The sequence below is a fragment of the Papilio polytes genome, unplaced genomic scaffold, assembly GCF_000836215.1.
Source record: "Papilio polytes unplaced genomic scaffold, Ppol_1.0 DF824347.1, whole genome shotgun sequence".
Taxonomy (NCBI): Eukaryota; Metazoa; Arthropoda; class Insecta; order Lepidoptera; family Papilionidae; genus Papilio; species Papilio polytes.
The window spans coordinates 185,712-211,748 of record NW_013524857.1 but is presented as its reverse complement, the minus strand read 5'-3'; the positions used below and the strand labels follow the sequence as shown (position 1 = coordinate 211,748).

General features: G+C 34.1%; 1 protein-coding gene across 1 annotated transcript; it reads right to left on the bottom strand.

The window, feature by feature from the left end:
- Positions 1 to 12,566: 12,566 nt before the first annotated feature.
- LOC106099607 (venom acid phosphatase Acph-1-like) lies at positions 12,567 to 21,967 on the bottom strand. The gene is made up of 8 exons (XM_013278199.1): positions 21,809 to 21,967; positions 17,174 to 17,284; positions 16,515 to 16,625; positions 15,549 to 15,806; positions 14,744 to 14,926; positions 14,041 to 14,161; positions 13,684 to 13,901; positions 12,567 to 13,147 (listed from the first exon to the last, which is right to left on the bottom strand). Exons 2-8 carry the CDS (start codon positions 17,282 to 17,284, stop codon positions 12,980 to 12,982), a joined length of 1,170 nt encoding a protein of 389 aa, XP_013133653.1. The 5' UTR covers positions 21,809 to 21,967; the 3' UTR covers positions 12,567 to 12,979.
- Between the last annotated feature and the right edge of the window lie 4,070 nt (positions 21,968 to 26,037).

The following is a 26,037-nucleotide window of genomic DNA, read 5'->3' as shown; positions in this document are numbered from 1 at the left end:
GGTTTTTATACTCAATAAAGGAGTAAATAATGTAATCCCGTGGGATAATATAACAACGAACTGCTTGACATATCTGAATGTTATTGTTTAATTGTGAACAGAATTCACGTTTGATTTGATTTAAAACGTGTGGGGTGTCATGTTTTAAATGCCTTATTACAACTATCTACAGATGTAATTTTTTTTAGAAAGATTAATAACAGTGGACTGTCACAATGTGCAAAATACAGGTAAAGAAGTTAAGAAACTGTAAGAGTTAGGGAAGAGCGAGGTGGGGCGACCGCCTAGGGCGCCGGACATAAAAGGGCGCCAAAGATGCATAAAGGACCGCAACAGGCGCCTTTTCTCTTGTAGTTTTATAATACAGTAAGGTGGCGCCAATGGCACGGGTATTTGCGAAAACGGCCCTGGGTATATTTTCCCGGGACATTATTGGAGGACCGCATATCTATACTTCTATACTAATATAATAAAGAGTGAACACACACTACTGCGTGACCTAGGAAGTCAGTAATCACAGCATATCTTTGAATAATTCCTTCTTTAATATAGACTTACGAAACATAGGACACGCTTTAAGCTAAATATTTTCATGCTATTAGACTTAGCGGTTAAATAAATAGGTAAAAAAAATATGTGGGAAAGGGACCACAGACAAGCTGCCAACATTAGGGAAGAAGGTTTGTTATGGTAACGGTAATTTTGACATTTGAAATTGAGAATTTAACAAATGTAAACAATAAAATAAAGTTTTTATAATTTCATGCGGATGAAGTCGCACGGGAACACCTAGTTGGAAAATATGAAAGGTATTTTGCGATTGAATACATATATGTATCTTTGTGAAAGCTACGAATCACTTATATAACACTTATGTTTACTACATAGAAGTATAATTATGATGTATAAATAATCAACTATTACGTGCTTAGCTGTGATTTTAAAAATAAGTATTTGTGTTTTTAGATTGTTATCTGATACTCGTAACATGTTGCACGCAAGAGCTCGGTTTAGACTGAAGTTATTAACTCTGAACATACTATATTGACATATAATTAAACAATCATAAATAATTGAATCTGTTAAAAATGTAAAAAGTATACTGCAAGAATTATTGTTGGCAAAATTATTTATATTTCTTGTTTTAGAATATTCTAGGTCCTGTAATAATTTTTCTTAAAAGAAAACTACACAAACCTGTATAGAATTAAACGTAGGTAAGTTTAAGGCTTTAAATACCATATTTAAACTACGTTAAAATTCAAAATCGAAAAACTGGTACAGCGTGTGCGAAACAAAAGGTAATTGCGAATGCGGTGTGGTCCTTTGAGCCGGATGGGTTTTAAACAACTATTTTTATTCATAAATCCTACCTGGCCCATTTCCGAGTAAGATGGTAAACGTCTTGGATTTTACGAGCGCCCTCTTTTAGTTTAATAACAAGTTTTACAACTTCCCATATTTATGGTCTTGTAAGCATATTAGTTGTATGCAAACGGCTCTGTTAAAGTCTTGTGAAGAATTTCATAATAAAATAAATAGATTCCGGCGATGGTTTCATAATAATTCGTTTTTAATATTTCCAATGTTCCATATTCAAAATAATAAATTAACAACCACATTAAAATAAGGTGGCCAGTGGAATTAATCGTTCTGATATTATGCATTTATAATATTAGTATGACATGAAAGGATATCCATCCTTCCGGATCCTTCCATCCATCCGGATGTTTGATGTTTGTTATTACGTATCTTCAACACGTCTTCACAAGTCTTGCTGCTTGAAATAGATGAAGAACATAGTCTTGAAGAACACTAGGGGTATTCATCAGGCGCTGACGGAGAAAACCTAATAACTATTATAGCTGAGTAATTGGATATATGGTTTTTACTGCCTGCTAAGCTTAGATGAATGGATGTTTACAGTTTGTAGCCTAAACTGCTGAACGGATCTTGATGGAATTTGGTATAGATGTAGGAAATAGTGTAGGTAAACATAGGCTACATATTTTTTTTTAATTCTACGCGGATGGTGTTTGGTCAAAGCTAGTAAATACCTAAATATATCAAAATTATTTTGAAGCAAAGATAGATTACACTCTGGAATAGCACATAGGCTATTTAGTAAATCATCAGCCAATTTTTTTTATTAATTATATTGGTTTAAATAGCATTGTTTGAATACAACTTAATTGTATGACTTTAGGTAAATCAATCGAGATATTAATTAACATGATGTTAGCGAGAATAGATGTATACAGTGGAATAGAGTGGGCAGTGTGAATAATTTACGAAAAATATGACCAGTATCGCGTATTCATTGCACTGTTCTGTTCTGGAAGTTATATTATGTATTAAATAACCATTGTATTACTATAATATAAAGTTTTTATAACGTACTAGCTTTCGCCCGCGACTCCGTCCGCGTGGGATTAAAAAAAACAAAAGTGAGTATCCTACGTGTTCTTCCCGACTATCCTCCACATCTATACTAAATTCCATCAAAATCCGTTCAGCCGTTTAGGCTATAAACTCTAACAAACATCCATCCATCCATCTATCCAATCATCCATCTAAACTTTCGCATTTATAATATTAGTAAGAGTAATAGAGATAGAATCTGATAAGAATAAAATAATTGAAAATAGATATATTATGGAAAGGTTGTCATATGGCCGATTAGTGAAAAGAAACTTGAATATTTCGATTTATACACATAACAGATTTAATACTTGGTTGCTGAAGTTTTTATTTTATCATTACCTAGTGATTCGTTAGTGTTAGGTTGACAAGTTTCATAATAAAGTGACATAGTAAAACTCAAATTACGTAGTTCGGAAACGCATTTCATGAAGTTATCGAAACAAAACACTAACCAGAGGTTAAATGTAGGGAAACCGGCTATTAATGTTTTAATTTGGAGTTTAAGGGTAGTCTTATTTAAGACACTGTTACATTTATAAATGTTGTTTTAAATTCTTATCGATTTTATTAAAAAGTTAATTTATGGTTTGTGGTCATTTAAATATTTGTAGTATTTATATTTAGTTTTAAATAAATAGATAAATACACAAAGCGATTGTTTAATGTGTTTGTCTGTGGTAAGCTTGTATTGTGTTGCAGCTCGCCGTTTCACGCCAACACGCAAATCTGACCGCAGAGCAAATACAGTTCCTAATTACGTACAAACTATTCTTTGATGTCAATGTACAATTCTCACGCATATTAACGTTCTCTTTATTATGCAAACAAATTAAAAAGTCCATTTGAACGACTAATGATCATATTGTAAGAGGACGATTGATTTTAATTCGGTTGTAAAGAAAATTTTGTTAATTAATTCATAGTTCAATAGGCAAATATTTTAGTAAGGTTATATGCATATTAATTTATATTTAAATATGAGAAATTGTTGTTTTACAGTACTACTTTTAATTCTTCCATTTAATAATGATTTACTTTACAAAAAACAGATCAGAGTGAATTTTGTTGTGTATGTACATGTACCATGCCTGGAATGGAACGGTCGGCTGCGCCCGACGGCTACGTCTAGGTGACGTCAATAAACCAGTCTGCACTAAGCAAGCGTCGTTTCTGTTACTCCCATACCTATCACTTATGTTATAGGTAAAAGAATTATTATGTTAAAATACAACAAAAAAATACAGACGTATTGAGTGCCTCCTTTTGGGAAGTCGGTCAATAATATGCAGAATGTTTTAATCTATTTCTAAGTACTTTACTATGCAATAGATACCACCTCGTTTCAAAAACTTTCTGATCTCTAAGCGCCTGCCGTAAAACCTCCGCAAGCATACTCGAACCAACTTCACGATCTAGGTTTTCAGGTAAGGCGCTTCACAACTATTTTCCACAAAATTCTCTCGAACGCGTTGGCTAAGTTGAAAAGCAAACGACTTTCAAGCTTGAAAAAGATTTATACTAAATCTTTGTTGATTTCTGTACAAAGCACTTCTAAAATTATTAAGTTAAAGCTTATTTAATTTGTTAAAATTTTTAGGTTAGTTTTCCGTTTAAACTTATTTCTATCCATTAATACTACTTTTAAAGTATTAAAATATTTGTAAATCACTTAGAAAACTTTAATAGCGTGATTCTGTCGCTGCAAGCATACCGGATTTCCGCCAACTGACGTATGCTAATTTCGTTCAACTTCTTTCACCGTCAAACACCTGCAAAGAACATAAAACTTCAAATAGCAATTTTATTGCAAAATTAAACTCAATGCTTGGCATTTTAATAGTGCAATAAAAATAATAACCATTTTTATTATAATGATATGGGCTTGACTTTAGTTAAAATAATTTTTGTCTTTAGCGCGCGTTGCAAAAGTGAAATGCCAACATGCTCAATTTATTTGTCATAAAAAAACTATTAATAATAACTTACGAGAATTGGTTACTTCACCAATTTTTTTTCCTAAATCATGTTTGAATCCTGTATATATTACAAAGTTATTTCTTATGTAAAGAACCATAGTTGCAATTAAGTTGCCCTGAAACCGTCACTAAATTCAGAGACAAACTGCCGCTGTTTGTAAAGCACACTTTATTTGTCTCGAGTCTTGCTCTACTTCAGTAGAGAGCTACGTTTACATAAACTTAACATGGAAATGTTTTCAAATTTTTAAAACCAGACATTCTATATTATGAACCATTTTAACAGTGATAAACGCCAATCTGCTGCACGTATAGACCGCTCGGTGCAATACCACAACCTTACAGAAGACAGTCGTGAAGTGGAAGCAATTCCGCGTTTCGTTTGCAAAATGTGCTTGCCAGCAGAATTTTAGTCTCCGTTTTCTTTAAACCAATTGCTCATGAGGAAAGATGAGAAGGAGAAGTAGATTTGACGGAGGTGGCGATAGGAAGGAGGATCTTTCTCTGTCTCCTGCGTTGATCAAATGTGTACATGAGGGTCGATATCGGGTCCTTCTCTTGTTAAAAAAATCTAGTAACTTTTTTTTCCTTGTATTCTTTTGTCAAGTTAGATATGAAACAGGTAAACTATTAAAGTCTTTTTTTCTACAAAAATCCCTTAAGGCAAGTTAGTAACGACAAAGTTTGAGTTAGCGTAATATTGTACTTTTATATTCTCATTCCATCCTCCGCGATAGTGAGAATTAATCACTTAACTTTAATATTGCTCTTAGTATTTCGACCATAAGTTATATTATTTAAAGTTTACTTGTGTATACATTGCATTAACTGTTATGTCAAAACTAATGCTATTCCTAAGTTTATACTTAGTACTAGTTTAGCGCTACTAGGATAGTCCTTCACCAGCTTTTAGTAGAGTTATGGCTTATGTAAGGTAGTTGTTACGCGCGACTTCGTCTACGTGATGAATTACCTATGTTATTCACAGATAAATTACCTTTCTAACGGTGAAAGAATTTTTAAAATCGGTCCAGTAGTTTTTGAGTTATTGCAATACATACAAAAATCCCTCTTTATAATTTTAGTCTAGTTAGACTTAATAAGTTCCAGACCTGTGGCGCCCTTTTTTGTACAACGCCCTGGGTGTTAGCCCAATTTTACCCTACTCTCACTCCGCCCTGCTGTTTCATTAACCCCTCTTTTCTCCCATTCCATACATCTCAATATAAATATGGTTTCAATACTTTCGGTCTTTTTTATTTATACAACAGATATGTTAATAGAATGTTAAATAATTTTAATCCTTTAAAATAAAACAAAGTTGAATCGTAATTATCTAATTTTATTAAATGTTATTTGTTATTTATTTTATTTGATTGTTACAAGATGTTTCTTGAACAATGAGGTGAAGATTTGTTGAAATTTCATTTAATCTTTGACGAAGGTAAAATAAGAAATATTTAATTAGTGAATGCAAAATAAAACAGTAGGGTTGCCAAAGAAATGTTTTAGTACACTTGATTATCGTTTTGTTAATTTTTTATTTAAATCCGTATTAATATTTAACAAGTTATATCTTGAAGGATTAGTTATTTGACTGAAATGTTAAAACTGTACTATAACTAAGTTACAATATAAAATACAATACAGTGCTCACTCGTTAGTATTGTGCGTCTGTATGTACATTATTTAAATTATATTCTCTTGTAAGCTTGAGCGTTTTTAGTATGCACTTGTTAAGAAAATAATGTTAAAATGCATGTTGCAAGCTAGAACACACACGACACAGATGCAAGTGTAACTGCGGTTAGCCCGTAGGCAACAGAGCGCCTGCAAGCCAACGTAGTGTTAGTGTTTGTGCCATTCTCTAAGTGCACTACATTTATTTAAGGACTTAATTCTGCTGCATCTTCTGATGTATAAAGTTGATAAATAATAATAGCATTTGACTATACACTTTGCTTAAAATTATTTGCAATTAGATAATAAACACAATTTCTACACCCCTTACCTGTACAACTACAATTTACGTGAACACATAATTGCTATTAAATTCCGAAAGGCGTTTCAATTTTATCACAAGCAAATTCATAAATCAAATTTTAATTATAAAGTCTCAAAACAGCAGTTATTTTCCTGTTCTCAGTCTTTTATAGTGAATGATTTATACATCGTAAGCGCACTCCGCGACTCGCAAAATGTTTGTTCGCTTGTTTTTTAATTAAACTTCTCATGTCATGTTTTTAATTGGACTTGTCGGCTGTTTTCAAGCTTGGCGGTTTTGAGTTGTATTTAAGTACAAGACTAAAGTGACATATACGTACATGTCTCGATAATCTTACTAGATTGTATATACATATCTATTTGTCCGTACTAAACAACACATTCATATGAAGACATCAAGATTTGCTTTAGAATTCATATGCATGTTTCGGGTAATGCAAACACGATGATAAAAAGAGGAAGAAAGAGAGGGGAGAGAGACAGAAAGAGAGAAAAGAAATGTAGCATAACGATAGCCTCTCTTCGTTTGGTTTCTTATGCTTTTCTAATACGATATTATAAAGTGCCAGTGTATGAAATAGGGCTGCCAGGGACAGAAAGGGGCGCCTAAAACTCACCCAGTGCGCTAGTATATCTTAATGTTGGATAGGAATTAGGTTAAAAAATGATAACACAAAGTATCATTCAGTTTTCTTAAGGATGTATCAAAACTAGATAACGCTTTCGTGCCAGACATAAAAGCGTTCACAATCAAGAGGCTACTTGTATCCCGGACGTGTCCTATCGTACCTCTTGGAGGAATCTCGATGTTGCCATCCAAGCAAGAAAATCTCGGTCACGATATCTAAAACTGTTTACTTATGAAGCTTATTAAATTATTCGACAGTGAAGATTAAAAGTTTAACAAAATAAATGGGTTTTTAATAAATATTGACTTGGAAAAGGGTGATTACGAAATCTTATCTTATTATTGAGATATTTGAGTTTAGCACCTAAACTGGTGAACAGATCTCAATGAAATTTGGTATAGATGTAAATCATAGTCTGTAAGAACACATAGGCTTCTTTTGTTTTGTTTAATTGGTATTTTCATCTACTTGCTCTTATCCTTAATCGGGGAGGGTCGGCACAGTATGTGCTGCTCTTTCATACTTATTTATCAGCCGTCATTTCTGAACCCACTCCTTTCTTAAGCATATCCTCTTTCACTTTACATACTTTCTTCCGTCCTTCTGTTCCTTTATAGCCATTCATTCTTAACACTTTCTGGTTTATGTCCCCCATGGTCTTGTCGCATAACATGTCCATACCACGCTAACTTTTTGCTTCTCATTTTCTCCACTACTTTATTACATAGAAATTAATACCTATAGTTTATTATTTATTTCGTCAGTATTATACCTTCAAATGTTGTCTAAATTGTGTTACGTTTGTTTTCTGTAATACTGTTAGTGTAATGTTTTATTCTTCATTTTATTTTCCGATTTATTTATTGTTGCCGTACAAAAATCCGGGCAAATATCAAAACGTCTAGATCAACAAGCGTGTAGATTGATCGATTAATTAACGCTATATTGCTCACGTAGAGAGAAATATATCACGAGGTCCAATTACCTCGCACTCAGGAGAGGTCACCGGGATTCAAACAGGTTACGAATAAACATTTAAAATTCGTGACTGATCAAACACTTTAATTTAAATCTACTTTTTTATAACACAAGGTTAATGAGAGAGCGAAATCTCCGAAATAGCGATGCGTTCGCTACCCATAGATACCCTCCAATGCCGATGCGTAGCCTACCCTTAATAGACTTGAAGGGAACGCACGTAAAAGGATATTTCTCCTTCTTGTGCGTCCCATCCACAGTCAAACTTATTTCTACTTCTCATCCTTTCCTTAACTAGAATGTTTTGCTTATGCAATCTTACAGTAATTTTTGTTAGACCTTTACACGGTCGTTGACAGCAGATGTACACTAAGTCCAAGCGGCTACCCCCTAACATGACGACACTCATGGTCCTGAATATTCAATATATAAATGTAATATGAGGGATGGAGAAATGTCTGTTGCCTACAGAAATAAATTAACATGCGAAAATCAAAAATAAATTGTTAAAATTTAATTCGAGCTAATACTATGAAGTCGTAATTAAACATATTATTCCCATACAGTATTATAAATAATTAATTACATTATCACTCTTGCCCCTTATTCTATTACTGTAGGTCCGCAGCAGGATTCTGTCCTCAACATAACTCTATCATACGTCATCTCAGTCACCACTCCCTTCATCACCTTTACGCAATACAGCCATCTCTTTCTACGTCTACCTCTACCGGTGTAGCACACTCTTTCCGTACCATGATAATCTTACCTTCTCTACCATTGGGGATACTCTCAAACTATCAATAATTTATTAATTACTAGCTTTCACGCGCGACTCCGTCCGCGTTGAGTAAAAAAAACAAAAGTAGGTAGCCTATGTGTTCTTCCAGACTATGCTCTACATCTATGCCAAATTTCATCTAGATCCGATAAGCCGTTTAGGCTGCAAACTCTAACAAACATCCATCCATCCATCTAAACTTTCGCATTTATAATATTAGTAAGATGTAAGAAAACACTTCAAGAAGTGTAAATTAATATTGAATAATTAGGAACATTACTAAAGTTCTACGAGTATAGGCATCTGAATAGTATAGGAACTATTTTCGCACACCAAAGTGGAGCATCCTGTTAAGTCGCAGTACCAACGACACAGGTGTTCTATTTGCATACTCTGTGACCGTACGACGAACAAACATTTTAGTTGCAAATTTCGTTCATACATTATCTTCTGTTACCAGTACTTATGTTTTGTACACTGTATTCGAGTTTTATTTAGCTTTGTTTGAATACTGATATAGTAGAGCAAAAGTTTGTTTGTGTCTCTTATTTCATAAAGTGCGGAGTTTTTATAAAGATTCAATCAATGGAATACCTGCATATCAAAGAGGATCTTGTAAGACTATGCTCTACATCTGTGCCTTTCATTAAGGTTATGAGCCGTTCTAGAGATAACTTCTAACAAATATCCAACCATCTAAACATTCAAATCTTACTAAACATACTAATATTATAAATGCGAAAGTTTAGATGGATGTTGGATTGAGTTTGTTGTCTAAACTGCTAAACGGATCTCTATGAAATTTGGCATAGATGTAGGGGATAGTCTGGAAGAATACATAGGCTACTTTTTTTTATTTATTCCACGCGGACGGGTGCAAAAGCTTTTTTTTAATATTAGTAAGGTTTTAGACTAGATATGTGAAAGGATAGTTTGTTAGTTTGTCAACCTTAGTTAATTTTGACTTATGACACAGTGTAAACACACAGTGTCTCATTTGTAATGTAATCCACTGAACCAACTCCTTGACAGTATAGTAGGTGAAATTAATGCGTTAGACAGTTTGCATACTGCTACTGCTACTGTGGAGTCGAGCACGTCGCGTAAATCAACAACGCCATCTAGGGCTGTCCGAAAAAAATTGCAAAAATTATTTCGTAATAGAAAAATTTTCTTTCAAATTAAATTAATACTACATTTGTTTGAAAAAGCTGAAATCTATAATCTTTAAAATCACTAGCAAATTTTTTAGTAGATATTGAACCTGCATTAGCTATCCGTATCATCAATAATGTATGGTGCGTCGGAGTGTTTATTTCTGTGGAAATATTCGTATAATTTTATTCATCCACGCTAAAAGAAATAATTAAAATGATAACAAAAACTTTTGGCAACCCTTGCGGTAACAGAACAAGTCAAACACTGGTAACAAACAGTGCTGTCTTGTAGCATCATACGTTACCACGGACGGACATTGCACTGTATTACTACCGATGGAAATATATGAACGCTTGTCAAAGATCAAGAATTTGGTAAAAGCGACATCTATTAGTAAAAATGTGACATATCTATTTATTAGATCGAGTTTGACTAAACTATCGGAAACTGTTTAGTTGGGATTTGATTCCTATGAACATATATGGTGCGCACACTACTCGATTTTTAGTTGTGCAACTAAACAGTTGAATTGGCTGCGAAACAATCGACAATCGCACAACAGTTGTATAGTTTAGTCAAAGCGTGCGCCCGCTTTTAATTAACTTTACAATTTCTTACTAATATAAATACGAAAGTTTAGATGACTGTGTCAAGAGTTTGTAGCCTAAACTGCTGAACGGGTCTCCATGAAAGGCATGTAAAAGATAGCATGTAATTTAGGTACCTATTTGTTACCAGGGAACAGCGTCAGGGTCGAAAGCATTGCATAAAATTACTTCTAAAATGAAGGGTATTTTTATCTTAGAGATAAAATCAAAGCTTAATTACTACAGTAATATAAAAATTGTTCAATAAGTGAATACACATTTAAATCTAAGAGAGACTTCACATCGGAATTTAAGCGTCCGGAATTAATACTAGAGTTCCCGAAATGGAAATGGCGGGAAACTATCGGCTCCCGTTAGCTAAAACCCGACATCGGCCCAGCATTCAGAATACTCTCAATATAATTGGGGTGAACTTTTTATAGGGGCTCATCCGATTTAATAGAAATGAACGAATTGTAAGCTCTCAGTGTGAAAGGGTCTTAACATGAGGGAATTTATTCATGAATGGTGACCTAACAAGCCTTATTACTTGTATTTTAAAGGGAATATAGGTGTTTTTTAATCATAAGCTAGGGTAAACGTTACCAACAATATGCCTTAACATATAAAAATAAGCAATATTCTTGATTCAAATTAAATTTATTTCTTACGTTTCTGAATCTAGTTTTTTATTATGTCTATACTAATATAAAAAAGCGTAAACACACACTACATTGTGGCGTAAGAGGTCAGCAATCGCACCATATTTTTGAGTAATTCTTTCTTTAGTAAAAAGCCCTTTAATTACGTCAGGCTTTAGACTCTATATTTTTACGGTATTAAATTTGGGGGATAAATAAATTGGAAAAAACCTTTACGTGGGAAAGGGACCATAAACTACAAGCTGCCAACATTAAGGAAGCAATTTATTTTGACATTTGCAATTGAGAATTTAACACATGTAAACACAAAAAAAATATAATTTTATGCAGATGAAGTCGCACGAGAACAGCTTGTAGAAGAATAAAAAAAACAGTAAATGGCTTTTTTAAGAAAAAAAACTGTTATCATACTTCATACTAAGATTATAAATGCGAAAGTTTAGATGTATGGATGGATGTTTGTTGGAGCTTGTAGCCTAAACGACTTAACTTATTTGGATGACATTTGGTGTAAATGTAGAGGATAGTCTGGAAGAACAAATAGGCTACTCACTTTTTTATTCCACGCAGATGGAGTCGCGGGTGTAAGCTAGTGATAGTCATAAATTTTACATTATCCTAACACTTAATATAAAACAAAGTGGATTTCAGCTGCATTAGACCTGAGCAAAGCCAAGGCGGATAGCTAGTTAAGTTTATAAACCGAGAACTCGCATGTTGACGATAAAACGTTAATCTTACACAGTGAGTTGTTGATTTATAAAAATAACAAGCGGTGTCTAAAAATAAATAGCAATAGGTCCTGTTTGACAAGGGCCGGACAATTTGTGCCTTAGGGTTTGACAACGTAATAACTTGCACCCTTGTCACGCCAACTTCTAAAGAACTGCACCCGAGGTGTCCGGCTTAAAGGACCAAAATATTGGTAACTATTTCGTTAAGATTGATACAATTTGATACTTACGGTTATTAAAAACGTTATTATGGTTTACTAGCTGTTCCCGTGCGGCTTCATCCGCATAAAATTATGAAAACTTTATTTTGCTGTTTACATTTGTCAAATTATCAATAGCAAATTTCAAAATGACATGACATGACATACCTTGGCAATCTTGCTTCCTTGATGTTGGCAGCTACTTATGGTCTCTTACCCACATTAGGGTGTTTATCCAAAATATTTACCGTCTAAGTTTAATGGCGTGAAAATATATAGCCTGAAGCGTGACGTAAGTGTAGGGCTTTTTATTAAAAAAGGAATTATTCAAAAATATGCTGTAATTGCTGACATCTTAGGCAGCAACGAAGTGTGTGTTAACACTTTATTATAATAGTATAGATTAATGAAAAATGAAAAGATTGTATTAATTGTTTATTGTTTTTACATGTTTTATTAAGTATATATGTATATCACAGACTATGCTCCTTAGATTTATATTTTACAAAACTGCGATATTTACAATAAAATTTTATAAAAATGCTACAAACATTTTTTTTAATATTTGTTCATTAGTAAGAACAACAAAATTAAAACAACAAAATCACTTAGAGTATAAAAAACAAGCAATAATAATAAAATTCCTATAAAAATATTAAAAACAGCTACAAAACTATTCATTATATTGATCAATGAATGTACAATTATGTACAAAAGTGTTACGTTTAATTGAACTATTACAACCGCAGAATTCAACTACAGTATTACTGTCTCTCATTTGTCAAAGGGAATGAAAGAGATGTCAACACAGACAATCACAATAGCCGAATTCTACAGATATATGCACTATAACTCAGTCTTAATGTTGCAGATTCTGTAGTACTCTTTCTCAGGCAGAACAAAATCCCTGGTGAGTTCATGGAACTTTTGATAGCTGCAATAACTGTTATTTTCACAGCCAGTGAAGTGGAGGTTGTGGGCGACTGACTCGCCTGCTTTTGGCAAGTATACGGGCTGGAAAAACATAAGGAGATAGTTCTTACTAGGAAGAAAATAATGGGTTGCAACAATTCCAAAACAGGAATCTTCAACTCTTTACAACACAAGATAGTTATTGTCATCTTATTACATCATAATCTTACTCCCAATTTAACTATTCATTAATGCATTAAAGAGAGCACACGCTGAATCGCGTATATGAAGTATAGAATAAGGACAAGAAGCGATAATATCAACTTGCAACTTAGCAATGTGTATGCAACTTTGGGTTTCCATTGTAGAGTTTGCGCAAATGTAACATATTTAATCCAAAGTTTAGATGAATGGATTTTTGTTAGAGCTTGTAGCCTAAAATACAGAACGGATCTCGATAAAATTAGGCATAGATGTAGGATAGTCTGGAAGAACACATGGGCAACTTACTTTTGATTTTCTTTGATTCCACGTGGACAGAGTCGCGGGCGAAAATAACTACGATCTGGTCGAAGCGGTACCACTGAATCAAACGACCAATCTTTATGGAGATTTAAGTTCGAGGTTTAAAAACTTACCAAAACGGTGAATTCTCCATTACTCTTCGTCCTATACAATTCAAGCGCGAACAAAGAACCATATTCTGGTACAGTCTGTTCACTTCTTGATATCCTGGTGACTTCCATCAGAGAGCCGATGTTGAAATCGTGCGCTGAATACATTCGGATCCGCTTATTGATTTTCTTCCCCGCTATGATATTGTTTGCGGCTGTGATAAAATCGTTCAGAATAACACCTAAAAAGAGCAGACAAAATTATGATTAAATATTATAAATACCCAAGTCATCAGTCCATCCTGCGGAAGGTGGTTCATTCCTGGTCTTTTAGCCTCATCAACCGTCCGTTCAAAGAAATAACCAAAAACAGTAACTTACCTCCACCAATCTTTTTCATTTCGTCAGTCTTGAAATACAATCTATAGGCAAGGCGAGATGCTTCTCCGAGCCTTGCTAGGATAGGATTAGCCCACTTAGGCACGTCTAATCCGAGAGCTACCTGTAAGTTAAACAATATTGCTCATTCGTTGAATTCAATTGTTATTGTTTCATATTGCTATCTGCTTCTATTCAAAGAGACTGAAAGGGATGGGTGTATTCAATGCAATTCGATATTTAAATTCTTGCAGTAACTAAACAATTGAAGATCGTTGGTAAAATTAATCTCGCCAGTTGTAATAAAACGCTTAGAGTAAGATAGATAATATGATGCTATTAAATCATAAGTAAAATCAAGGTCATCGAGTTTGCCCGGCGCTAAAACAGCATTTAAATAAAAAAAAACGAAATCCATTAACGTTAACAAAATGTCATGTTAATGAATACATTTAGATCATTGTATAAAATTGTAAAACGATCTTTTGAAAGGCAAAACGTTATTGAAAGTAACCGAGTCCGTGAGAGTTGTGACCCTGACGTATTAATTTGTGGGAAATTTGATATTGCAATAGATGTATTATATACTTTTGACTGCATCACTGCGTAATAACAAAAATAGGTTAGCCAGAGGTCACTTTACTTAATGAACTTAAAAATATTGTTATTCGTTTTACTTTTTGAGAAATTACAGCTAGATCCTTACCTGACTTCTAAATAAATCGAATAGTGCTTGAAACAGCAACGGGTTTTCTGTGAAATTACGACCGGTTTCCTTCAATAACTTGGGGAATAAATCGCTGAAGGGCGCAAACTCTTCGTAGAGTGACGTCTTCTTGGCAATCTCCATCAGTTCTTTAAACCTTTGGCAGTTGGAGTAATACCTCAACTGCAGAAAAAAAAGCGTGTATTTCCATAGTAAAATTGGCGATTCAATCTTACTAATATTATAAATGCGAATATTTAGATGGATGTTTGTTTGTGTTTGTAGCCTAAACTGCTGAACGGATTTCGATAAAATTTGGCATCGATGTAGAGCATAGCCTGAAGGAACACATAGGCGCGCACATAGGAGTCGCGGGGGAAAGCTAGTGTTTAAATAATACGACACATTTGAGAGTATAAGGATCTCCAACTCTTTGTTAGTTTTGACTATCATTTTATTACATCATAATCTTACTCCCGATAAAGGGAATCGACTCAGACTTGATTCCGAGTATAAAATTTGCCGCTTATTATCTCAACTCAAGCGCCTCATTATCAATACGATAATGGAGGTCAATGTTGCATAACAATAAATCTAGAATACATCACGATTTATTCGCATGATACCAACAACTTTGATTGAACTGAGATTTGTTGGATGAATCGAATTACTATCTAAGAGTTTATAGACTTCTCAGACCTATTCTCGGCAGAATCAGACAAAATTCCTTCCTTTCTGTATCTACAATAACATATAAGTACATAATGACGTTTGGTAAATCTTCTTCAAGAAAAAAGTTACTCACATAATCCTCACTCAATGGAACAGCAGTGTAAGGTACTGGTTGCCATACTTTGCCGAGACCCTCGTCCCATTGTTGTTCCATTCTTGGCGGGTATACTGCCGCCATCGCCATCTGTGCTGTCATTTTAGTTCTCTCTTTGTCCGTACTCCTCACAGCTATCTCATCTTGGAAGTAGATGTTTGATAGTAACTTGGAACCTTGGCAGCCGTAGCGCTGCTTGATGAATTTTCCTATTTGGTATCCTCTACGTTTACCTGCCTGAAACATGATTGTAAATTTACTTTCCTTTTCCTTATCCTAATCCGGTAGATCGGCGGAGTAGGTTTTCGTCCTCCAAATAACTCTGTCATCCATCATCTCAGTCATCACTCGCTTCTTGATCATGTCACCTTTCACGCCATCCATGCTCTTTCTAGGTCTACCTCATAACTAACGTTCTTCTTGTCATGAACTATCGCTCATAGACTAAAACAGAATAAAGCGAAACTCGAACTTAGAGTTTCATCAGTATTAGATTCGGTGGAATGAATCTGACTTCTGAAAAGTTCATCTCTTTAACTTATAAATTCGCTTCGACTTTTGCAGCTATGTGTTAATGTTTTAATGTCCTTGTTACAGCCGTGAAAGTGATTAGCATTACATTTCCTCTTCCTCCTCGAATTCATTGACATATAACAAATTTGACCTTGTGATAACGAAGGGCCTCTAGCGTTTTACTTAGAGATATCATGACTTCGTTCAAGGTGACGAGTTATATAAACCATGACATTACAATTTTGTATTTTAAACCAATTATTTGTAGAATAATTAAATTATAATGTGAGTACTTAATAACTGAAGAGTTTAGTAATAAAACGGATTAGTAGTTTTATCAGAAAATTAATTAGGTAAACCTTTTCTCCTTACAATATGAATTGAAGATTTATTTACATCTCTTCAATTACTAAAGACTTTGATAGTTCTTACGTTAGTGAGTCCTTCGGGGCCTTCGATGTAAGTAATGTTCTTGAGTCTCTCCTTTTCATTGGAAAGTGAAAGTTCGTCGCTGTCAGGTGCGCGCTCGCCGTGCCGGTTCACCTTTGGACGTTTTATAAGTTACATCATGAATTGTGAAGCTTATGACCTAGATGAGTTAAGTTTAGAGAAGACTAAATGGAATAGACTTTTGTATGGATATGATGATTTGTAAATGAAAGCAAGAACGAAACCGCCACTTTAAAATATTCCCGTAGCAAATGTATGCATCAACTTCTCTAGTTTAGGGATGTCTATGAGCGATGGATTACTGATCTTTTTTATATTATAATGTGGCAAACGAGCAAGTGGTCACCTGAATCCGCCGGAATGGCGAAGCAAACGTTTCCCATAGACATCCGCAATTGTAGAGGCGTTGCCTACAATAATCGAGAGAAGAGGAGACGCACATAAATAGGATATTTCCCCTTTCTAAGCGTCTCCTTTACCGCTATCTCTAGGCATCCGGCAGTTTTGTACCCTTTCTGATTAAATAAAAACAGACCTTGCAATAAAGCGTTATCTGGGGATATGTTATTTAGGGAATATGGACCAGGTCTTTGATTGTAGACAGTCTTTTGTTTGGAAATCACCGGCTAAACAATACTTACAACAAATGCCAGTAGCATTTCTCTGTTGTCAGATATTTGATTGGTGATCGCATTGCCTTGCGTTGAGGTATAAGTCGCGAGGCACACCAGAAGAACGTAGTGGAACTTCATCTGTGAAAGAAATAGAGACTTGAAGGAAGAGTTTTAAATTACAAAAAAATACAGTTATTGTTTATACTATACTAACGCAATAAAGAGGAAAGATTTGTATTTTTGTGTGTATAACTCAAAAACTACTGGACTAATTTCAAAAATTCTTTCACCATTCAAAAGCTACGTTATCAGTGAGTAACATAGGCTTTATTCATTTGTTTCATGCTGGCGAAGTCGCGTGCAACAGCTTATATTGATATAACAGCTGATAAATAAAATGTATTGAAAATGTTATTTGATATTAGAGTTTTAGGTCATGCACGTGTCCGGCGCCTCGTGAATCTAATATCTTCTTTGACCTTTCGATATATAGAGATATATGCATAAACTTTGTACCTCGTATTATCGCTGTTTGCTAAAACTAACTATCTGATATATTTATGCGGATTTTAATAGCTCTATTAACATTGATTGTAAAACATCAAAGGTTTCTAGCACACTTTTAAAATTTAAATATCAACGATTATTTTCTTAGTAAACTATCTTTTACGGGGAATTTTAAAAGCTTATGTTACTCAACGAGAACCTAGCTTTGTAATGGTGTAAGAATTTTTAAAATCGGCCAAGTAGTTTTTTAGTTTTTTTCAATTTATACAGAAATTCAATAATTATATTTCCTCGTTATAAAACTAAGTATAGATTATCAGCTTAATTTTACCTTTATAAATACTTTATTTATAAAACACCTTTTGGCGTAGAAACCAGTTAAACTAAACTAAGGAAACAATAAAATTATTCTCAAAACAGGCTTCAAAATGTAAAATTGTACAAAACACGAGACGAGTGTAAAGAGCATTAAATCCACAGAGACTTCAAGCCTTTACAATATCACTGAGAGATGGGGTACAAAGCGATGCCCGGGGCTTCAGTGGTTCTGTTTAATATCATACCAGTCATAGGGAAATGACGTATCGGATTTCACTTCAATTGTAACGATTGTACAATCCAGTGAACACAAACGGTCATAGAGTAATAATAATTTTAACCTACTCTCAGTATAGATTTTCACAGTCTATACTTTTTTAAAACTACCGAATGCCCGTGATTTCGTTTGAATAAAAAAGTAACCTATAATATCCGTGCACAGATAAGCTACCGTCCACTGAATCAGACCCGTCTGTCTAAAATCAAACTAGCCGCTCCGTTTTACCATTTTTTTTTATTAAATTACGTTCAGACACTTCAATATGTCTAAATTTTGAGATATTTTGTTAAATAGTATATTAAAATATATTTTGAAAATACGTATTAAAGAACTGTTACTTTTATGTGATTTTACATTTTTCTGATCCTAAATATTAGGCTAATATTTTATTTTTCACACCGTACATATTCATTGTAACGTCCAAAACACGTAGAATACACACTCTACGCGTGTTACAAATGATCTAGAGCATTTCTCTTTTGCTTTTATTCCTAAAAAAAAATAGCATTGTGCGGTACTGAGTTTGATGGACACACGTAACAATGGCCGGTTTGTCGAGTGACAAAAACGTAAACAATACGACGACCTTGTTGATTTGAATCTGCGTTCGTAATTTAAATTAAGACTTGTTCCGCTTAGTAACAGACTGAGGACCTGTCCCACCAAATTGTAAATTGTCTGATAACAATCCAACGTGTAAAATATGTGATGGAAATATCGGATTTTGTTCCCTTATCTGACAGTGACATCATTTTTAAGCGATCTGAGCCTCTAGTCAGTGGTGGGACAGGCTCTTCTACTAATGTCATAAAAGAAAAGATTTGTATTTTTGAATGTAATGAAATAACTCAAAAAGTACTGGCCCGATTTATAAATTCCTTCACCGTAAGAAAGGTAATTTATCTATGAGTAACATAGGATATATTTTTTATTATACTATAACAGCTAGTAACAGATATAAGACAACTATGTCTAGCCTAGTGCGAGTCAGAGAAATTATTGACAAAATTACATCAAGTCTCTTACAAACTCGTGAACATTTTACTGATATGTATATGCCAGTAACCTGCACATACAAGCAACTGGTATGCTAGCTACTATCCCATTTTACTTGAATGTGTGTTCCCGTCTTCATCCGGTATAAAGGCTTTTGTGTTTTGTTTTCTCAGTTTGTTTAATATAAGTTCAGATATATTGTAACAGTGTTCTTCTAAACAGGTCGGTAACCGATTGTCGTCACGTTCACTGGCCGTGGTCTTAATTGCTGTGATGTCACACTAAACTCGCTGAAGATAATTACTTGCCTTATTTTATAAACACGTGTTCTACACGTATTTATCGAAATATTAACGACTTTTAAATGTTTACGATATTTGAAATAGGAGTACATTTGATTACAAATAGGTTAAGTTTTCAACATTTAAAACGATAACGGGTATGAATACAATACATAGGGAACAATGTTTTATCACCGGTAACTTCTTTATATGGTAGAGGAAATGTTAAGAATGATTTGATGGCTACAAAGGAAAAGGAAGACCGAAGAAAGTATGGATGGATTGTGTGAAAGAGTATATTCTTAATAAAGGAGTGGATTCAGATATGGTTGATAGAGATGTATGGAAGAGCAGCACATACTGTGCCGACTCACCGTAAGGGATAAGGGCAATTTGATGGACTTCTTTGTACGGTAATAACTCAATGTTTTTGATACGCCGATACGGTCAGTGTTTGTATCATAACAGTTTTTTTTAATGTCATAAGGTCAAATAAGCGGCCACCTGAATCCGCCAAACTGGAGAAGCGACCTTCAATAGCGGATGCGTTGCCTACCCTTAATCGAAGGAGGAGACGTTTCAAGTGAAGTGTCAACTATGCTTACTTATGTTTAGTTTTATTTAAAGACTCATATTGCGGATAAATATGGAACTAATTCTTTAGTACAAAGTTATGTTATACTAGATTTCGCCAGCGACTCCATCCGCTTGAAATTAAAAAACCAAAAGTGAGTAGCCTGTGTGTTCTTCCAGATTATCCTCTTCATCTCTAGTAAATTTCATTGAAATCCGTTCAACGGTTTAGGCCACAAACTCTAAAAAACATCCATCCATCTAAACTGTCGCATTTATAATATTAGCATGATAGGCGATTGAATCGCCCCCAGGAAAGGATTTTAATACACGGTTAAGTTTTATATGACAACTAGCTATTCCTGTGCGGCCGCATCCGCATGATATCATGAAAATTTTATTTCATTGTTTACATTTGTCAAATTATCAATAGCAAATTTCAAAATGACATGACATGATAAACCTTTGCAATCTTACTTTCTTGATGTTGGCAGCAACATATGGTCTATTTCCTACATTAGGGTTTTTATCCAAAATATTTGCTCCCTAAGTTTAATGGCGTGAAAATATAAAGACTAAAGGGTGACGTAAGTGTAGCGCTTATTATTAAAAAAAGAATTATTTAAAAATATGCTGTAATTGCTGACATCTTAGGCAACAAGAAGTGTGTGTTTACGCTTTATTATAATAGATTTTTAAGTTTAATTAAAATTTAATTATAGTCATATTTATTAGTGTTTTAAAGGTATTCAAGGTAGCTGTATAGACAATTTCGCCTTTCAATTTATTTCGTCTAAAAGTTAATGATCAAAACGAAATCTTTATGATTGCAATTAACCTCATTGACGCATTTTGTTGAGCGAGTCCTCATTTAAATAATTAACATAAGCAAAAGATAAAAGGTTGGGTTAGCAAAATAAACCGGCTGAAATGTTACATTATTTGTCTTTCCATTGGAAAAGGAGGAAAGAAAGGAAAGGACTTCTTTCTTTTGTTTATCTTTTAGACATACCTCATTCATGTGTAAGAGCGTGCAAATACCTTTGATTAAATATCGCATTACTGCTATGCGATTGTCGATTGTTTCGTAGTCAATTTAACTGTTTAGTTGCACAACCAAACATCGAGTAATTTGCGCACCTCCATATAAGTTTATAGGAATCAAGCCGAGACTAAAAATCTGTGTTATAGTTTAATCAAAGGTGTGCGCAAACTCTACTCGCTACACACGTCACTTTCATTTGTCAAATAAACGTTATTACAATCTATGCCTAGGTTTTATTTCTGTCTTAACGGATTCGAATCTACTATCTTGTTTTGCATTCCGTACTCTTAACCATTAGGCTACTCGTGCATGTCTATATTTTGATTTTTCATTTAAGTTAATGGGCTAATAATGTTCAAAGAATTTTGTTTGAAATGATAACAGTTTTTTTTTATTATTTATGCTATTTTAGATCGTAAGTTCAATGACGAATTATTGAGATATCTATACTGATATTATAAAGAAGTAAGATTGCTATTTTTTGTAAATATTGATATAACTCAAAAACTACTGGGCCGATTAGAAAAATTCTTGCACATTTAAAAAGGCACGTTATCACTGGGTAACAAAGGATTTTATATTGATACCACGCGAACAAAGCCTCGGACAATAAATAGCTCGTTATTTATAAATTACATACATAATTAAAAAAATCGACTTACCGTTAATTTGTCTAAAATCACTCACTATGGGGATAAATATAATATTATATGTTTGTATTAAATTTATATGTACATGATATTAATAAATATAATGTGACATGTGATGCCTGAGCGCAGGTCGCGCTGTGACTGAACTCACGCGCAGACTGGCGCAGACCACAGCTCAGTAAACACTGAACACTTTGATGTGAGCCAGATGATTTCAGATACATCGCAAAGTGCTATATAACGTGAAAATTATAATTATGATAAATAAACTGCTGTTTTTTTCTCATTTTATTTGAGTTATTTATATTTTTGATTAATTTTTAAATTTGGCGATCAAACGAAAACCAGTATTTAGGTATTTACTTAGAAATATTCATTTCGTTTTGTATCGGTTGCTTACAACTTATGTGTAAATTAAATTTGGATATCCTTTTATCTTTTATGTTTGTGTATTATTTCTATGATTTTTTATTACATAAATGTTTATATCTTAACTAGAACAAAGTGTTTTAAATAGTTTCTGATAAGAATTAGACATACATAATAAAATAAAATGTCTCGCATTAAACGCTTTAGTGTGGATTTTCACGGTCAAAATACTTGCATAAGAGCAGGCGCACACCTTTACTAAACTATCGTTCTGCGATTGTCGATTGTTTCGAAGTCAATTCAACTGTTTAGTTGCAAAACTAAAAATCGAATAGCGTGCGTATGTATAGGTAAAGGCGACTGAATAGTTGTGCGATAGTTTAGTCAACGGTGTGAGAGCGCAATAAAGGCTATACACGCTCATCTAAATCTTTCATTTCCTTTGCACATCACGGCGTTCATCACCTCAACTGAAATGTTGCCGTCCCTTTCATCCTAATAAACAAAAAAGAGACAACTGTATAAGTTTGACAGCAATGAGTATAACGACAAAGAAAACCACTTAAATATTCTTTAAGTATTCACAGAAATGGAATACATTTCTCCACCGTTTCATTATTTCAGTAACAATTAGAGAACGTTAATTCAGTTAGAGTTGTCGTAATTTATTGAGAAAACGTGATATTTATCTAAACTAAGTTCAAAGGTCGTTCTAGACGTTTCCGTATTCTATTGATTTATTCAATAAGGGAACTGACTTTTTGTCCAAATAATATCTACAATACTAGGTGACGCCGGATAATATATAAGCCAGACTGATTAAGAGGGGTCTAGAAGTAAAATGACTTTTATGCCGAAGTCTTATAAACATTAAGAGCCTGTCCCACTAAATTGTATTCTGATAACAATCAAAGGTGTAAAATATGTCATGGAAACATCGGATTTTATTCCCTCACAGTGACGTCATTTTCAAGCTATCTGAGGATCTATCAGCCAGTGATGGGACAGGCCCTAAGTGTTATTTTGAATGAAAAATTGACAATATATATATATGATGGTTTCTTGGTATTGTAGGCACGTTTTAATTTTAAATTACTTTCCACAATTATTTCATAACTTACGACTTTCCCCTAAAGAGGAGTTACCACTTACTAGATGGTGAAAACTATTTTAAAACGTTTCGTGGCTAAGCAGAACTAAATAAATACGAAAAGCGACTGTGTTATGTAAGATAATATGTGTTGGTAATTGGTCACTGAGGGTGATCCTCAGACCATTTACACTAAGGAGATGTTTCGATAATATTTAGGGAATTCTGAGTCTGTCATTACCACATTGACATGAGGTTATTTGGTTATTTACGGTTATCTAAATTATTTGGAAGTGTGTGGTCAGATTTGTTATAACTTTTTCATTCTACGGTGTCATTTTAGATAGATATTTCCATCACATTTCATAAATCATAATAAAATTCACTTACGGTAGCGTTCGGGACATTTTTTTTCAAAAAAGATTCCATTAGTGCTCTTAACTTTATGACTTTGGAATGAAGCCAAAAAATTTATCAAAGATGCGGATATCAGTTACGTTATTAGTTTGAGATTTGGTTATGAATATTGAAATTTTACATTTTTATGCTACTGCTTACTAGTCCTGATGTTTTTTTTAAATTCCTACTTCGTTTTACAATATATCTTATGTTAGATTTAAGAACAAGGAGCAAGCGTCCACCGGAATTCGCCGATATAGCGAAGCGACCAATGCCTATAGACATCTGCATTTGATGCGTTTCCTACCTTTATTCACTAGAGGGGGACGCAAAGAGGATATTCCCCGTACCTATGCGTTCATCATATCTTAACAGTGGTAGTGCCCGCTTTAACATCTTAGCACGAATGGGCCCTCACGCCCGGTGTAATACCACGACCACACAGAAGACTGGCGTGAAATGGACCTAATGCCGTGTTTCGTCTGATGAGTGTGGTGCCGTAGGCCTAATTCAAGTCCCTTTCTCTTTACCACCCTTTTCTTATGAGAGGATGGGAAGGGGAAGTGGATTTGGCGATGGAGGAGATGCATAGGAAGAGGAAATATCCTCTTTATGTGCGTCTCCTCATCCGTCGGATAAGGGTAGGCAACGCATCTGCAATTGCAGATGTCTATGGGCAGCGGTCGCTTCGCTATTTTGGCGGATTCTGGTGGCAGCTTGCTCGTTTGCCATCTTAAGTTATAAAAAAAAACCTACTGTTTTTATTTCCATTGCGAAAACTAAATGCTTTGTTTGCCGAACTAACATTACACCTGAATGCGGAACAAAGATCACGTGCGCACCTAAATCCAGACTCAAGTCAAGTTGAACTAATTCTGAGTGTAATTGGTTTTGCGCTGGGAATAATGAGAAAGGAATGCAGTTAATTAGAACAGGTATATGAAGGAATGTTATTTTTAATTACCATTGTCACTTATATCAATTAAATAAAGACAAAATCTATTAGTAACAACTTATCAGTTAATAATAAACCAATACAATACAAGTCGTAATCTATACTATTATAATAAAGCGTAAACACACACTTCTTTGTTGCCTAAGATGTCAGCAATTACAGTATATTTTTGAATAATTCTTATTTTAATAAAAAAAACCCTACACTTACGCCACACTTTAGGCTATATATTTTCACGCTATTAAACTTAGGGGGTAAATATTTTGGATAAAAAAATGTGGGAAAGAGACCATAAGTTGCTGTCAACATCAAGGAAGCAAGATTGCCAAGTTTTGTCATGTTATGTCATTTTGACATTTGCTATTGATAATATGACATATGTAAACAATAAAATAAAAATTTCATAATTTCTTGCGGATGAAGTCGCACGGGAACAGCTAGTAAAATATAAACCCCTTGCTATACAAGGTAAGATAAATCTTTGAAACTAATTTTCTATCTTTGCACTGGAATCGCTTAGCGTTTTCTGTACGCACAATGAGTCGTCGACGCGAGTAACCTGTGCACAAACCTCTATGAAATTGTATTTCGTAAATCGCTCGGCGATTAAAGTATTTTACGTCGGTTTGTGTACGAAAAGCTTTATTGTGTTTTTCGTGTACAGTGATAGTTTTATTAACACATATTTGCATCCTTTACAATCTCATTGAAACAAATAGAGACAACTATATTTTAATACTAGACGCACAGTCGTGGAATTTCATTGTTTTTTAAACAAAATAAACTCTGTTACAGTTAAATGAAAACAATTTGTATTTACAAAACCTTTATTTTGCTTTATAATGATGGTTATTTTCTAACCGATTCAAATATGGGCAAGGGCATTTAGAAGGTTCAGGAAATAGCCTCTCTGCCCAAGATAACGAGGTTTCCCTTCTTACCCATAATCGCTTACCATTATATGAAATGTGCTTTTGCCATTATTTTTTTAAATTTGAAAATGGTTTTAATCTACGTTAATAAAATAAAAAGAGTAATTTGCATGACTATAAAATGTAAATGAATGCTTAAAATAAGAATAATACCTTTGAAACTACAAAAACTCTCTTTTTAGAAGATTTTTAAACAATTATCACTTGTTATTTAATTTTAACAGTGTAGAGCCCGCTTTAACCGCTTTGTACGAATGGGCCGGCTCGCCCGGTGTATACCACGACTATAAAGAAAACAGGCGTGAAGTGGAAGCAATTCCGCGTTTCGTCCGATGAGTGTGGTGCCGGAGGCCTAATTTTAGTCCCTTTGCCTTTCCTCCCTTTTCTTAAGAGGAAAACATGTAAAGGAAAAATGGATTTGACAAGAGGAGAGGCATAGGAAGGGGAAATGTCCTCTTTATGTGCGTCTCCTTTGTCAATCAAGGCAGCGCATCTG